Source organism: Pleurodeles waltl, chromosome 1_2 (assembly GCF_031143425.1).
Source record: "Pleurodeles waltl isolate 20211129_DDA chromosome 1_2, aPleWal1.hap1.20221129, whole genome shotgun sequence".
Classification (NCBI taxonomy): Eukaryota; Metazoa; Chordata; class Amphibia; order Caudata; family Salamandridae; genus Pleurodeles; species Pleurodeles waltl.
Window position 1 is genome coordinate 1,232,169,059 of NC_090437.1, and position 17,933 is coordinate 1,232,186,991.

The window sequence follows — 17,933 nt, forward strand, 5'->3', positions numbered from 1 at the left end:
AAACTGGTCTCAGGAAGGGGACACAGGGGCAGATCAGACAGTGCACCATCCGAGGAGGAACCAGGGTGCAGTAGACCCTGATGTCCTGGACACATTTCGACCGGACGGCCTGATGATATTTAGGCTCAGTTTGATATGTTTGAACCGAAACACCTGAGAACTTCAGAGTGGTCCCATATTCCTAACATCACAAACTAAATGGCAAACAAAATCTGACAACCCCTTAGTTAGGAAGTTAAGGCAATCTCACCTACAATCTCAATATAAACACTAAGATGTTACATTCCTGGTAAACTACATGAAATATCCAAAGAAGAGGATAGACTGTTCCTGGAAGGCCTGACAGGAAAACCTCCTGGATATGGTAAGACCACTCACAAAGATCTTGGAATTGGCTCAGTAGTCTAAGGCCAAAGGAGTCCCCATGTCCACTGATGTTATGTCAGGATCGGCCCAAAAAGCTCTCTGCATGCTAGGGGATGTCAACTGTGCCCTTTCTATAGCAAGGAAAAGTTCCTGATTAAAATTGACCTGAAGTTGGATAGGATCTGGACACTTTGGAGGCTGGACTCTATAGCACAGGGTTTTCTGTTTGAAGATCCTTTTGTAAAGGAGTTGTAGAAATTTGTAGCCACTTTTTCCGCTTTGGACAAAGTTCAAACATCCATTAGGAAGATTTTTGGGGAAAGAATTTCCCCAAGGCTAAAAAAGGCAGGGAGTGCTCCTTTGCCCATTCTTTCCAGCAATGTGTTCAAAGAGGGCAGGTTACAATAAACCATGCCTGCCTCGACAGAAGGCAATCTGGGATTCTTTCCTTCAGGTAGCGGCACCAGAGGCAGATTCAGGTGTAGAGCTAATGCCACAGTACGTTACCCTGGCAAGGATTACCCCATTTCCCCCCCTAAGAGTAAGGGGGGTGAAATTGTTTATGGAAAACCAAAGAAAGGTTGTGAGGGAATCATGGGCTCTGGAAACCTTGGGATTAGTTTCACATAAAGGTGTGTGGCCCTTTAGTTTCAGGAAGTAAGAACCACTGGGGTTTTCAGATTAGAAGTCATACCTGATAAAAACAGAAGTGTCAGAAATGGAGGGACAAAGCAATTTGCAGGACTGTACTACACCAAACTGTTTTTGAGCAACTTATATATTGTGAAGAAGCACAATAGTTTCAGACCCATAAAAAAGTGAGATAATAATACGAGTGGTTGTATACAGGCCCTACAAGATTAAAGGCATCCCTCTGCTCCTAGGGGATTGGATGGTAAGAGTGGACGTCCGGGATGCATACCCGATAGTCCCAAAATTTCTCCATAAAAGGAGATCTCTTCAGTTTGGCTGGAGGGGCCAAATGTATGAATTTGTGGCTCTGCTATTCAGAATGTCATCGGCTTGTAGTGCTTCACCAAGTTACTTTGGCCGGTGGTAGAACATCAGACAGCACAGGGCATCAGAATGATTATATACTTGAATAACATACTACAATGAATCAATGCCCTCAACACCTGAAGTGCATTCCATTGCTTTACTTCAGGACCTAGGGTCTGTGGAAATGTCATTCATAAGCAATCTGAAAACTTAGCAGCAATCTGAAAACTTAGCAGCAAGGGGTGTGAGTAATTTTTGACAAGAATGTCATGAGAAATGCATATCGTTGATTATTAATGTCATTGTGTTGATGTATGGATTGACCTACTGTGAAGAAATAAGTAGAATGGTAACGGAGTTACATTTATTTACCTCAGGGTAGGGATGAGAAAAACGAACAATGGGAACAGTATTAGATGGAAATGGAAGCTTCACGCCGGAGGAGGGGTCGGTAAAGGCTTATGTTGACATCGAATACTGATTGGTCGACTATATGCCCACTTTATTGTTAACTTTTTTCCTGGTTGCTGGGGAAAAACGACTGCTCTCTTTTATATCAGACGAGTGAACTTGGAAACGGCCGCTATTGTATTGAACTGAAAAAAAGTCATACATTATGTTAGCCACTGTAAAATGGAATCGAAACTTTCATTCTCGACAACGAGCAAATTTGACATTTCGTGACAACAGTTCAAATACGTTACGCAGACTACATTTAACCCGGATATAGAAGCTAGCGAGTTCACGAGGACTGCTTTGAAGGCCGTGCTTCCGTGGGTGTGGAGTTTGTGGACTATGGCACAGTAGTTCACAATTGTGCAGTATTGTACGTGGAAAAAAACGAACCATGGCTCTCTTCCGCTTCTGTGTTATTTAAGGTTCAGATTTCAGCTTCCCCAGGCAACTCCAAGCCTATTCTTTTCTTTCTACAAATCCGGTTCTCACCCTACAGGACGCCAGAATGGTTTTGTCCAAGCGAAACAGGTCAACTTGGAGCTCCGCCCCATCTCCCATCTGTGAAAACAATAACACGACAGTAGTCGGCGGCAGCTTTGTAGCCCAGTTACGGCAAGCGCGAGACAGTTTTAATCGGGGAGCGCGCGAGAGACACAGGCCCCACGCGAGAGGCTCGTCGCCAGAGAGTGCGCGCGAGACCCCCTGCCCCCACCACGCGAGGCCCCACTCTTTCCCCCGCGTGCCCCACAGAGAAGCCCGAAACACGTATGAGCCATAGAGAGGCGCAGGGAGAGTGCGAGAGCCCCTGCGAGGTCCCGGGCACGGCGCTGGCACCGACCCCCGCGCCGCCGCCCGAGCCCGCCATGGACCAGTGCGTGACGGTGGAGCGGGAGCTGGAGAAGGTGCTGCACAAGTTTTCGGGCTACGGACAGCACAGCGAGCGGAGTCTGGAGGAGCTCATCGACTACACGAGCGGTCTCCGCCGGGAGATCCTTCAAACAGCCAGTGAGAGCCGCCTGCGCGCCGCCGCCGCGACCCCACCGTCTCCCCCATCCCGGAGCTCCGAGAACCCGGAGCCCTTAAGGCCCAAGTCTCGAGCTCGGCAATCTGCACCCCAAGAGCCTCGTACCTACAAGTGACTTAAAGCCTGGGGTCTCCCGTCTTACAGCCATTGATATTCAGGTTTAAAGCGCCTAAATATAAATCAGTGAGACAGGAGTCAACTTAAATTGATGAGACGTCCGACTTTAAAGATCCTCCCTAAGAGACTTTCTGTTTCTAAAGCTGTTAGCCAACCCGAGTAATAGATCACTTGGCTCCCCAGATATAAAAACAGAATATTTTGACGAGGCTTTAAGCCGTGAAACAAAAGTCCTATAAAAACAAGAGACTTCCGCCTTTTGTACAAGTCGATGACGAGTTCTCTGATTGCATAGTCTTACGGCTGAAAGATTGTTTCCCTGAACTGTTTAGTAATAAAGCACTTGGTTAACTCCAAGACTTGACAGCCATGAATCACCCAGGAGTGTGGAAGTTACTAAAAAAGCTCCTTTACGGTGGGACAGGTTTCTTCCTAAATCTACTTGTCCTGTAAGAAAACATCTATTTGTTCCTTTGTTGCGATGTAGTTTGGCGGCACAGCATGGTAGCAATCCAATTATATAAGAGCTCTGATAATACCCTCTCTGATTATGCCAGAGATAATACTATAGTAGGCTTAATTACTAGCAATTTCCATATTTTGCCACCTTTCCGCAGAGTTGAATACTGGGTCTAGAGGTAGCGGTAAGCGATAGTTGTAGGGTTGGAAGGCCTTTTTCAGTCCATGCCAACCTACTAGCTTGCATGTTTTATGGGTTTTCACCAGTTATCTAAATATTCCTCGTACTGAGTATACCCCTGACAAGGGTCAGTAGTAAAACTTCTTTGCGGGTTGGTTAAAGGGAAAGTGAACTTAAAAACACTCAATAGATTTTTGCTTCAGCGAATCTACACATGCAAACTTCTTGTGCTAAAATAGAGTTCACAAATCTGTTCTAGGAGTATCGTTTCTATATTTTACTTTTGTAAATTCTTGTGCTTCATGATATACATAAATCTGCATTAATACAGACCTATACCATGGGTGCACTTTTGTGATTTAAAATAAAAATGTGGCCCCTAAACAGGTCTGATGTTAACCACGACCTTTTGTTTTTTATTACATTTATCTCTGTCTCTCTCTCTATCTATTGATTGGCTTCACTATGAATGACCGCACTCTGGGGTTTCACAAGGATCAGATCAGCACACCAATTAGCTTTGCTCAGTGCCAGGACCTAATTTGGCAATATGTGATTTTCGGGGCCACACAATTATTTTGCCTTTAGCTAATATTTGTTACAATGTTGGGGCCCTGGCACCTCCTGCAATTAAGTTTCATAAAAGCCATATCAAAACAAAAAACACATTGACAAAACCAAAAGACTGACCACCAAGGCCGGACCTACTGGCTTTGCCAGTGCTTGTTTATATCCATATTTCCCATAATCGTGTTGAAACTGGTTACACTGGCTTTCCATTATGAATATTTTTTTGAAATACTAGCAGGCCTCACCACATTTTACTAAATGATGCTTCAAAAAAAGTACCTACATTTCACAGTGGTTTAGCAAAACTGTTTTTTTTCTTACCTGCATTTTTTTTTTGTGAACATTTTATTTTGCGAACAAATAATTACCACTCTTGCTTTTAAGCTTCTGTAAATATTTGCATCTAATCGGAGTATTCTGGGAGCATTATACATAGCATCCTGTTGTAAAACTTTGCAAATGTGTACACATTTTTTAAAAAATTATTGGAACCATTGTAAGTAGTTCAGTCCGAGCTTTCAACATTTATTTCGAGTGATCACCCTAACAATAAAGGCTTAGCATTAATGAACCATAAATACAAGTTCAAACAGCATTACCATGGACACAAGTATTACCACAGCTGCAGACAATTACCTTCCCTGCTCCATATTGTGGTTCTCTAAATTGACAGCCAACTTGTTTGTGCTGCAGGGGGTTCAGCATCTTGTCCCAAGGACAAAATAGACATGGAAACTAGTCGCCTCAAAACAATATGTCCTCGGAGCCAGGCTGTAGGAATTCCACATCCCTGATCACCAGAGATTTTTAGGCATCTGTGCTTTCAAGTTGTTAGATCCTTGACCTTCAAGACCATTGGGCTTCTAAGAATTGAAATACTTGCACTTTGAGACTTCATACCCTTTAAGCCAGCAATATCACATAGTGTGCTGTAAGCCTTAAAGGCCAGATAACCAAAAATATGTGGCGTGAGGTCTTTGAGATTTCTGGACCACTTCAAACCAAAAAAGCCCTATAAAAGAATGCTGCTTGCTCTTTAAAGCAAAAACTTGTATAGCCCCAGTGGTTTTAAGCTCTTATGATCTTATGATAAAGCAATGAGGCCCAAGGACAGAAAACAACTATCTGTGCTTTAGCAACCTCTTAAAATTGTAATTGTTTATATTAGCCTTTATCATGGTGGCATGATAAAAATACTGGATAGAAGCCATGCCTTGTAATCACTTGGATGTCTGCTAGTCCCTAAATTTTAACTTGCGCATTAGCCGTGAGGTATTGCACAGCATTGTATAAAACTGAATAAATGAAATATATAGCACTTCAGCTAATGAGCTTTAATATTCTATGGTTTTCATCTTTAATACCACATGACTCATATCCTGTAAAACTGTCAATCGATTGATGGATCCCTCGGCTTGTAAGTCCTCATACACTAGAAGTTAAATTGTTGTGGGTGCAAGAGTGCTTAGATTTCTAATCCATAACCACACACTCTAATAATAACAATGAAGCCATGAGTCCCTAGAATAGTGTAGAAAAGTGGATTTTAAGCCATGTGTTCTTTGAGCTTTGATGTACGAAACTACTGTGCTTCAATGCTGGAGGGCTTTTGAACCTAATAACTCAGATTTTTATTCAGTGCTTATATTGCACTAGAAGGTGACAACTCTGTAGCCCTCCCCTTTACTCCCCAAACAACTCCTTAGCAGTAAAGTGATAGCATTCCTGAACTACATATTTTTAATGCTTAGCATAAAAGTCTTGAGATTTGAATCACTTTGACTAATTCTCATTCAAAGACACTGGTTGCACATTAGGATACATTCAGAAATTCAGTCGTTCTTTGAATGTACATAGTTCATGCATTTTATTGTAATGTCACTTTTTAGGCCGCGCGTGCAAGCGCTTTGACCTGTTGTAAGTATTGTGGGCTTTTAACCATTCCCACCTCATGCCCATCACTTGCACTCGTTCGTGGGTTTGCCATTCAAAAATCACTTGTGGGTGGTAAATGCTTTACATTTGTCCCACTTTGAGACTGTGTTTCTCACACCTGGCAGACTGCTCCTGTTACATGGATTATTGCACGATTGTCGATATACTTCTGCATGAGCAAACTATTTCTTTTGTCTCTCCCCTTCATGCTGCTTGGCAGACATGGCGCTCATAGTGCGAACACGGCACAACATTGTGAACTCTATCAGCAGTATTGGGCGCTGGTCACATTGCTCACAGTTACCTAACCTTAGTCATTTATTTTGGCTCTCATCTTAAAACACTTGAAATTGGTAAATGCTTTACGTAAAACCAAAATGCCGATACTACAATATTCACTACACTCTGTAAAACTCAACCCCTTAATGCTTTTCAGGGCATTACTTTACAAAACATTTTTGTTCATAACTCAGCCTGTGGTAGTCCTAGGACAATGGGACCACCGCCAAAACGTTCACAACATGCTCTTATCTAGGTTAGTGGGGACCCCAAAATAACCCCTCACACCATTCAATGTCTAAGCTCTCTCGTGGCTGGAACATTTGTTTTACAGCTGGGAATAGCTTGTTTTAAGGTCCTTGTTTGTAATATCGTTGTTATAGGGCTGTTACCCCTTAATATATGTAACTTTAGGGGCTAAATGTATGGTTACACTGCAATATTTATTGGCATTTTATTTTTGTGTGGTTATGCCCTATAAAGGCTAACTATATGGTTATATGACCATGTTTCTTGCAAATGGTATTTTCATTGTAGTGTCCTCTAGGGGCTGTTCTAAGCATTACAGTCATATAAACATATTAAAATATTCGTGGTACGGAAACTTGCCCCATAATGCTTTGCAGGGTATTACTTTAGATAAAAACATTGTCCACAATGTGCTCTTTCTCTCTATATCATATTTGGGTCCCCACACTAGGTCAGTGGGAACCCCAAAATAATAACCCCTCTCACCATTCATTATCTTTTTAAGCTTTCTTGTGGCTGGAACTTTTATTTTACAGCTGGGATAAGTTATGTTTTATGGGCCTTGTTTGTAGTAATATTGCAATTTTCCTGTTCGCCTTGAAAATGTGTAATGCACTATGCTCTATTGTGGCTAAATATATGGTACACGGCATTACTTTCTCCCATTCTTTTTTCATGTGGTTAATCAATCAATCAACATATTTATAGAGCGCACTACATACCCGTTAGGGTTTCAAGGCGCCGGGGGGGGGGGGGGGGGATAGCTGCTACTGGTTGAAGAGCCAGGTCTTGAGGAGTCTTCTGAAGGTGAGTAGGTCCTGGGTCTGTCGTAGGTTGGTTGGGAGAGTGTTCCATGTCTTGGCGGTGAGGTAGGAGAAGGATCTGCCGCCGGATGTCTTTCGATGGATGCGGGGGACGGCGGCGAGGGTGAGGTCTGCGGAGCGGAGCTGTCGGGTGGGGGTGTAGAAGCTGAGTCTGTGTTGAGGTAAGCAGGTCAGGCGTTGTGGAGTGCCTTGTGTGCGTGGGTAAGGAGCTTGAATGTGATCCTCTTGTCAACGGGGAGCCAGTGAAGGTCTCTCAAGTGGGGTGTGATGTGGCTGCGGTGGGGTACGTTGAGGATCAGTCGGGCGGAGGCGTTTTGGATGCGTTGGAGGCGTCGTAGGTGTTTGGCCGGGATGCCTGTGTAGAGTGCGTTGCCGTAGTCTAGCCTGCTGCGGATGAGGGCTTGTGTCTCTGTTTTTCTTGTTTCTGTCGGGATCCACTTGTAGATCCCGCGGAGCATGCGGAGAGTGTTGTAGCAGGAGGAGGAGATTGCGTTGACCTGTTTTGACATGGAGAGGGAGGAGTTGAGGATGAAGCCCAGGTTGCGTGCGTGGTCGGTCGGAGTTGGTGGGGTTCCTAGAGATGTTGGCCACCAGGAGTCGTCCCAGGCAGAGGGGTTGGGTCCGAGGATGAGGACCTCCGTCTTGTCTGAGTTCAGTTTCAGGCGGCTGTTTCTCATCCATTCGGCGACGGCCTTCATTCCCTCGTGGAGGTTGGACTTGGCGGTGCGCGGGTCCTTGGTGAGGGAGAGGATGAGCTGGGTGTCGTCAGCGTAGGAGATGATGTTGAAGTCGTGTTGGCGGGCTACTTTCTCCCATTCTTTTTTCATGTGGTTATGCTCTCTAAGGGAAGACTGTATGGTTACATGACAATGTTTCTTCCAAATGCTATTTGTATTGTGGCGTCCTCTAGGGGCTATTCTGAGCATTGCAGTCAACATACTATAATATTTACAGCACAAAAACTCGCCCTGTGATGCTTTACTGGGAATTACGTTTACGTAACATTTTTGCTCATAACTCAGCTTGTCCTAGGACAATGGGGCCACCTTTAAAAAAAACTCCTTCCGTCTACATCATCTCTGGGTCCCCACACTAGGTTAATGGGGACCCCAAAATAACCACTCCTCCCTCCATTCAGTGTCTAAGCTCTCACATGGCTACAACTTTTGTTTTACAGCTGGGAGAAGTTTTGTTTTGAAGATCTTGTTTGTAATATCACTGCAGTAGGCCTGATAGCCCTAAAAACACCCTCTGGGGCTAAGTATATGGTTACACTGCATTACTGTTTTTTTTTCCATGGGGCTATCCCCTCTAAGGGCTAACAATATGGTTACATGACCATGTTTCTTACAAATTATATTTTTGTTATGGTGGCCTCTAGGGGCTGTTTCGAGCATCGCAGTCTAATGCCAAAACTTTATTTCTGATAAAGGTTTATAAGATAAATGTATATGTTTTAATAATATCTCCTTATTCCAATTATGACCATAATTCAGGCTAACTTAACATTCTTATTACACTTTGACTATTTGAACATTCTTGATATGTTTGGGTGACCCTCTAGTTTATTTCTCCTCTATGGCCTGCTTGTGTCTTTTTTTAAGGGATTGTGTTAGCCAGCCAGCAACCCTGATGGTGCGGTGCTTAACCCCTTCAATGCGGGCGATGGCCACTGGCCGATGCCCGCACTACCTCCCTGGTGCCGGTCACGACCAGTGGCCGACACCAGGGAGGGTGTTAATAAATCCTCGGGTGCGTTGCACCCGAGGATTTATTTATTTATTTTTTCTTTCCCCAGGAGACACGGAAGCTTCCGTGTCTCCCCCCCACCCGGCGCGCTGACGTTACAAAGTTGTTTTCCTCATCGGCCGCTTCCTGCTTCAATGGGGAAAACGGCCTTCCCCACGTTCAGGAAGGCCTCGTAAGAAAGGGGAGAGTCTCCCCTTTCTTATGAGGCCTTCCTGAAAGTGTTTCCTGGCCCCCGATCGCAGCACAGCTGCGCCCCCCACCCGCCCCTTTGTGACGTCAGCGCGCGCGAGTCGCGCTGACGTTACAAAGTTGTTTTCCCCATCGAAGCAGGAAGCAGCCTTGCGGCCGCTTCCTGCTTCGATGGGGAAAACGGCCTTCCCCACGTTCGGGAAGGCCTCATAAGAATAAGAAAGGGGAGAGTCTCCCCTTTCTTACGAGGCCTTCTGAAAGTGTTTCCTGTCCCCCGATCGCAGCTGTGCTGCGATCGGGGGCCAGGAAACACCACTAGACGCCAGGGATTTCCCTGGGGGGGGGGGGAAGTCACCCCCCCCCCCGGGCATATTTAAAAAAAAAAAAAAAAAGGTAGGTGCCCCCCCAGGGGATTTTTTTTTCTTTAAAAAAAAAATAAATAAATAAAATAAAATAAAAGGACAGAGGGTCAACCCGTGGCAGGGCGACCCCCTGTGGGGGCAATATTTTTTTAGATGTTGTAGGGTTTCCCTGGAGGATATTTTGGCCCCCAGGGAAACTATACAACAACAAAAAAAATAGATCTATATATATATAGATATATCTATGTACATGGATATATCTATAGATATATCTGTGTGTGTGTGTATATATATATATATATATATATATATATATATATATATATATATATATATATATATATATATATATATATAGTTTTAGATCTATATATATCAATCAATCAAAGAGATTTATAAAGCGCGCTACTCACCTGTGAGGGTCTCAAGGCGCTGGGGGGGGGACGGGGGGAGGGAAAGGGGCTGAGAGGTTCACTGTTCGAAAAGCCAGGTTTTGATGCCCTTCCTGAAAAGAAGTAGGTTTTGGGTCTTGCGAAGGTGGGTTGGGAGGGCGTTCCAGGTTTTGGGTGCAAGGTAGGAGAAGGATCTGCCTCCGGTGGTGGTGTGTTTGATGCGTGGGACAGAGGCGAGAGAGAGGTCAGCTGAGCGGAGTTTTCGTGTGGGGGTGTGGAAGGTGACTCTCGTTGAGGTAGGCAGGGCCTGTGTTATGGAGTGATCTGTGTGCGAGGATGAGGATCTTGAAGGTGATCCTTTTGTCAATGGGGAGCCAGTGGAGGGATTTGAGGTGTGGAGAGATGTGTTCGTGTCGGGGGAGGTCGAGGATGAGTCGTGCTGCTGAGTTCTGGATGCGTGTAGTTTGCGCTTGAGTTTTAGAGTGGTGCCGGCGTAGAGGGCGTTTCTGTAATCAAGTCTGCTGCTGAGGAGTGCGTGAGTGACAGTTTTTCTGGTCTCTGTGGGGATCCATTTGAATGTTTTTTTCAGTATACGGAGTGTGTTGAAGCATGAGGAGGTGAGAGCGTTGATTTGTTGGGTCATCGAGAGGGAGGAGTCTAGGATGATGCCGAGGTTGCGTGTGTGGTTGGCGGGGGTGGGTGCAGGGCCTAGCGTGGTGGGCCACCATGAGGGGTCCCAGGTTTTTTTGTGTGGGCCAAAGAGGATTATTTCGGTTTTGCTTGAGTTGAGTTTCAGGTGGTTGGCTGTCATATATAGATCACTTTTGTCAATATGTGTGTGGTTTCCCTGGGGGGGAAACGGGTCAGACTTGTCTAGTGGCAGTTTTAGTGCCATAAAGAAGCGCAGAAGGTTTATGTGCCTACTGCAAAGAGCAAATCTGTATTTTATGTAAATAGCTGAGTACATTAGTAAAGTCAGCCATTATCTGCGCTATAATACCAATGAAATGTATGTGCGGGTGGAGGGCGGCTATGGAGAGATGAAGGGCACTTTTGCTGGGTATTAATGAGGGAATCCGAGGAGGAGGAAGTGGGAGCACCAATAATGATTGTTGGACTGGGCGCAGGAGGTGCTAAAGACTGTGATGAATGGTATGTGACAAGGTGTTTTTTGAGTGTCTTGAAAGAACGTGCTAATTGAGGGAAGAAGCGCAGGTAAGGTGGCCTCTACTGTTGCACGTATCTCACACACACCATCGATTTTGTGACTGTCTACATAGGCTAGTGTTTTAGAGCAACAGTTTAGCCAATAGCAGAGATGGCATCTTGATGGATGACTGCTGCCTGCACTTGGGTTATAGAGGACCGCTCTGACATAGGATCAGAGACTGAGACATCAGATACTGAGACCGCATCTGAGAGATAGGACAATGGCGCAGACTCTGGGAGTGATTTTTTCAGTCGGAGGAGTCCCATTCGATAACTCCTCTTCCAGTACATTATGAGGGAGGTGATGAGGACAGTCCTGCTGTCCCTTCGCAAGCTGTTTGTGCAACTGGGTAATAGTGGGTTAGCACAACCCAGAGAGCAGGTGAATGCGGTGGCAAGCAGATAGAGAGAGAGAGTGCTCTCTTGGGAGCTCCCCAATTTAGTTCAGCCCCAAATTCCACCACCCAAATCGTATTGTGGAGACATCAAAATTATCTATGGCAAAACAAACTGGTTTTGTAAGGCAGGCACCTGTGTTTTTGGTCCTGGATTCGGCGGCCATATAGAGAAACACACTAAACCCAAACATTTCTGGAAACTAGACATTCGGGGGAGTCCACAGAGGTGTGACTTGTGTGGATTCCCCAAAGTTTTCTTACCCAGAATACCCTGCAAAGCTGAAATGTTGAATAAAAACTCTATTTTTCTTGCATTTCTGTCACACAAACTACAGGAATATGCTGGGATCCACAAAATTCTTACCACCCACTGACTCCTCACCTGTCCTGATAAAAACACTACCCCACTTGAGTGCCTACACCTAGTGCCTGCGTCAGTAATGGATCACCCCAGGGTCAACAGGTGCCTCACGTAAGGACCAACATTGACCGTTGTGTGATCCATTCCTGTCGCGGGCACCAGGCCTACCCACACAAGTGAGGTATCATATTTATCGGGAGACTTGGGGGAACGCTGGGTGGAAGGAAATTTGTGGCTCCTCTCAGATTCCAGAACTTTCTGTCACAGAAATGTGAGGAAAACGTGTTATTTCAGCCACATTTTGAGGTTTGTAAAGGATTCTGGGTAACAGAACCTGGTCAGAGCCCCACAAGTCACCTCATCTTGGATTCCCCTGGGTTTCTAGTTTTCAAAAATGCGCTGGTTTGCTAGGTTTCCCCAGGTGCCGGCTGAGCTAGAGGCCAAAATCCACAGGTAGGCACTGTTTTCTATGAAAAAATGTGATGTGTTCACGTTGTGTTTTGGGGCATTTCCTGTCGCGGGCGCTAGGCCTACCCACACAAGTGAGGTATCATTTTTATCGGGAGACTTGGGGGAACATAGAATAGCAAAATAAGTGTTATTGCCCCTTATCTTTCTCTACATTTTTTTCCTTCCAAATATAAGAGAGTGTGTAAAAAAGACGTCTATTTGAGAAATGTCCTGCAATTCACATGCTAGTATGGGCACCTCGGAATTCAGAGATGTGCAAATAACCACTGCTCCTCAAAACCTTATCTTGAGCCCATTTTGGAAATGCAAAGGTTTTCTTGATACCTATTTTTCACTCTTCATATTTCAGCAAATGAATTGCTATATACCCAGTATAGAATGAAAACCAACTGCAGGGTGCAGCTCATTTATTGGCTCTGGGTACCTAGGGTTCTTGATGAACCTACAAGCCTTTTATATCCCCGCAACCAGAAGAGTCCAGCAGACAAAACGGTATATTGCTTTCAGAAATCTGACATCGCAGGAAAAAGTTACAGAGTAAAACATAAAGAAAAATGGCTGTTGTTTTCAGCTCAATTTCAATATTTGTTCATTTCAGCTGTTATTTTCTGTAGGAAAACCTTGTAGGATTTACACAAATGACCCCTTGCTGAATTCAGAATTTTGTCTAGTTTTCAGAAATGTTTAGCTTTCCGGGATCCAGCATTGGTTTCACATCCATTCCTGTCACTAACTGGAAGGAGGCTGAAAGCACCAAAAATAGTAAAAATGGGGTATGTCCCAGTAAAATGCCAAATTTGTGTTGAAAAAATGTGGTTTTCTGATTCAAGTCTGCCCGTTCCTGAAAGGTGGGAAGATAGTGATTTCAGCACCAGAAACCCTTTTGTTGATGGCATTTACAGGGAAAAAAACAGAAGCCTTCTTCGGCAGACCTTTTTTCCAATTTTTTGGGAAAAACTAAATCTTCATTGTATTTTGGCTATTTTGTTGGTCTCCTCCAGGAGAAACCACAAACTCTGGGTACCATTAGAATCCCTAGGATGTTGGAAAAAAAAGGATGCAAATTTGGCGTGGATAGCTTATGTGGACAAAAAGTTATGAAGGCCTAAGCGCGAACTACCCCAAATAGCCAAAAAAGGGCCCAGCACTGGGGGGGGGGGAAAGGCCCAGCAGCTAAGAGGTTAAAGTGGTATTCTTTTAGAATTAGCATGGCAGATTCAAATTAGGATGCTAAATGGCAACATATTTATTTTGTGCTGCAGATAGAGGAAGAAGGCAAATGGAAGTGCTCTAGTTATATGCAGGACCACTGGAATTGTATGGCAGGAAAAGACAAAATTACGAAGCAGGGTTGACATTTATGTGACAAGAAAAATAAAGTTACGAATTTACAATGCCGGTAGCTCTAACTTAAGCAAATGCGAGACCTATTGCATTGCAAATGCTCGTCATTTTAGCCTGTAATGAAAATAGGGGTGTAATTTGCAAGAGGGTGTTATGTATAATTAAACAGCGATTAAAATGTATTTTTGGTGCCTGGGCTACACTCCTGCTTTAACGGGTGTATCCCGCATTAGCATAACCTTATATGTGGCTGCTTAGGCCGCCTCAGAGTATCCACTGAGTTCTGAAAACCTAACCTTAAAAGGCGCAAGATGTTTAAATCCAAGATTGTGGATTTTGATAGCCATGAGCACTGTATGCTCTAAGGCTCATGCATGTTAAACCTTGAGACTTGAGTGACGTGTGGTTGGGGAAGGGGGTATGCCAAAGGATTCTAGTATACAACCTAACGTGATATCAGTCTGTACATCCCTGCAAGTTCTTAGCAATCAAGTTGCTTTCATAGCGTGAACCATGGTATCAAAAATGTGTGATCCTTCTGTACCACCTATTTAGAGAAATAGTGGTTAATAAATCTGTGCAACCTACTAGGGTAACCAACTTTTTACAGAGAGTTGAATTTAAAAGTGTTAACAGATGTATTTTTTCTAGAAATTACTTTCAGCTTTGAAATTACTTAAAAGGTCACCATACATGTTCCAGACTTTGACATCCCAGATTTGCAAAGACAGTTCTCTTCCCCAATCATGCTATTTCAGCGTCTTCTGGACGTAACATTACAGCTGAGGAAGAATTATCACCTGAAGCACCTTGTCTTTGTTTGAGAGGGACAAATCCAATAACAGTAGGTAGAGTCTTAGTACTTAATAATCAGCTGATTAACTGAAGTGCTCTCGGTGTGCTGAATTTACTTTTTATTCTTAGAAAGCTGTACATCCCAATTCTTCTTTTAAACTTTAAACTTCCTCAATCAAGTCTTTTTTCTTTCTAGAGATGTCAATGGTTTTCTGCAGGGTGCTTACCTGTGGTGTGTAGTCCCATTACTGAGTCATTTTTTCATAATATGTAAGAAGCAATTTTTAGTTACTTTTGCCCAGTACCGAAACTATGCAATGCAGATTTTTATGGACACAGGTTGAACACTATGGAGTAACTGTAAGGCGGACAGTCTGAGTGGAGTAGGGGTAGCTCTGCTAACTGCAACATGATCATTCTTTTACTTTGTGACCAGTTCACCTTTACAACAGTGGCAGAGTGGAATAAGACTGCAAGAGACTATTACTCCTTAGTTCCGTTAGAGGACGTTTATTTGTGTTTGATCAAGCATTTGTAGAGTGGTACTTTTCTGGAAATGTATGGTAGTGCTGTAATGTATTTTATTTTTCTCTGTTGCTAAAACTCAGAGTTCTATGTGAATTCCGTTCCTAAGACAGAATTTAAGGGTCTGTGGCTTGGGAAGTTTTGATCAGAAAATAACATTCTGATGTACAAACAAAGTTGTACTTGAAAACTAAGCATATATACAACTATTCTAAGAAACTTTGTTCCAGTTATCTGTAGAGTAGTATTGATTTTGCCCAATTTTTTAAACTTGGAATAATTGCAACTTTACACTGGGGAAAACGGAAGCAAGCAGATTTTGTTTCCAAGTTTGACTATCACCGAACTATTTTTCCTTATGCCATTTTCTCATCATTCTTTCTAAAGTGCATTCTATATGTATGGAAGGGTGTGCTAAAGGAATACACAATTTTTCTATTGGACTGGTTCGTTGGTGGTCCGTAGCCTGGCATCTGCAGTTAGTTTTATAAATTGGCATTACAAAACACGTATCTATCTGTAGCATGTTTAAACTGGGTCTGATTGGTTGCATGATGCACTTTGGTGTACTCCAGAAACAGTAAAAAAAAAAAAATAGGCCATTATCAATGTGTTTAGTTTTAGCTTTTTGCAGAACCTTATGCAAAGTGACCTGTGATATTCTAAAAGCCTAGAATTAGCTTTTAATTTCACTTTAAATGTCCATGTCTTTTATGTGCTAGAATTGTTGACAGACATGTACATTATTCATTTGAGTTGTGTGTCAATAACAATGGATTGTATTGAGAAACAATGGCTCAGAAGTTTCACTTGGAAAGACCAGCTGTTGATTGACTTGAAAGGGGAGTATAAGTATCACAGACATGAGGGAAGAGGGAATGTGTCTTATTAAATGATAGATGTAGAGCAAGGTCTTTTGTCACAGGTTAATGAAGGTGAGTGGCTGCGAATGGGTGCTAGTAGCAGTGCTTCTGAGCAAGATTGAACATTGCTGGAGATCGATTCTGCAGAACTAATGTCATTTTAGATGAGTTGTGGAGCAAACTGTATATTAAGGCTGTTGATGGCGAGTGGATGACATACATTACTATGTATGTTTGGAAAGAGCTTGCAAGGGACGATTGAAGGTATGGCAAATGATGATCATGGGTGATGGTTCACCGGTAGGCCGAAGGGATGTTGTTTCATTAATTTTACAGGGTAAAGCTTGAAGGTAGGGATCACAACATGATTTGGCTCAGAAGATAGGTTGTGGGAAGGGTTATGAAATAGTTGAGGACCAGGTGAAAGGTTACAGAATTTGGTGGTTAATGAACACACATCTGCCTTGGGGCACATGATGTGCCTTTGTGGATGTTGGGAATAAATTGGAAGTTAGGCTGTAGTTTCGGCTAGTGGGGTGATCAAGGAGCAGAAATACAGATAAAGAAACTACGGACAGGCGGAAGGCTGTTTAGAGTTTGGGTTGAAGAAAAATCATGGGTGGGGCAGAAAGAAAATCAATAGATGGTCAGTCAGATATCAACGGTGTATGCCACGATGAGTTAGGTTAAACAAGTTCCAGTGTTGTGAGTTGGGCATTTAGAGTTGGGTTAGGTCAAGATCACAATGAGGGTCCGTGGTTGCAGCACTTGTGATTGAGCAGGTGGGTGACATCTTCTACAGCTTCGGACCCCAAGACTTTCCAACAACTCACCAACACCCCTGCCAATCTCCTATGAACCCCCATGACTCCTGCACGGCTGTACCCCCCTCACGACAGATGAGACCCACTCAATCATGAGCAGTATCCACTCTGGGGCACCTACCGACCCCTGCCCCCACTACATCTTCAACAGGCCAGCGCCTCGATCGTGCCTAAACTCCGCAAGACCATCAACTGCTCCCTAGAGTCAGCAACCTACCCCGAACACAGCAAGCACGTAGAGATCTGACCACTTCTGAAGAAAACCACAGCTGACCCAACGGATCTCAAGAACTATCGCCCCATCTAGCTAAGGTCGCTGAGAAAGCAATCAACATTCAGCTGCGCCAACACATCGAGAACAACATCATCCTGGATACCTCCCAATCAGGATTCAAAACTAACCGCAGCACTGAAACTGCACTGCCCGCCACCATAGATGAAATCCGCTCCCTCCTCGACTGTGGACAAACAGCAGCCCTCCTCCTACTTGATCTTTCAGCCGACTTCGATACAGCGTCTCACCGCACCCTATGTGCCAGACTCCACGCAGCAGGTATACGCGGCAAGGCCCTTCCATGAATACACTCCTTCCTGACAGGCAGAGCACCGAAAGTCAGGCTCCTGACACACCTGTCAGAACCTACAGACATCATCTGTGAAGTACCCCAAGGATCATGGCTGAGCCCCACGCTGTTCAACATCTACATGATCCCACTCGCCCCTATTACTATGGTATGACATAGTCTCCTACACTGCTGACACCAAGCTGATCATCTCCTTGACCGAGAACCCCTCAACAGCTAAGAAGAACTTCAGGGACTGGATGGAAGCAGTCGCCACCTGGATGAGGGAGAGCTGCTTTAAGCTGAACTCCGACAAAACCGAGATCTTCATCCTTGGACCTTCCTCCTCAGCCTGGGACGACTCCCAGTGGCCCTCAACACTCGGCAGGCACCCTACCCCCACAGACCACGCACGAAACCTCAGCGTCA

The 17,933-nt window shown here is 44.2% G+C and overlaps 1 protein-coding gene across 2 annotated transcripts in view; it reads left to right on the top strand.

Annotated features, from left to right (window-relative positions):
- Positions 1–2,140: 2,140 nt before the first annotated feature.
- Positions 2,141–17,933, top strand: part of RMND5A (required for meiotic nuclear division 5 homolog A) — a 371,570-nt gene continuing 355,777 nt past the window's right edge. Inside the window, exon 1 of one of the 2 annotated variants that reach the window (XM_069204434.1) lies at positions 2,141–2,826. In XM_069204434.1, coding sequence (XP_069060535.1) covers positions 2,589–2,826 — 238 coding nt within the window. In that variant the 5' untranslated portion in view covers positions 2,141–2,588. The remainder of the gene's footprint in view (positions 2,827–17,933) is intronic. The other variant, XM_069204441.1, reaches the window with a different exon arrangement.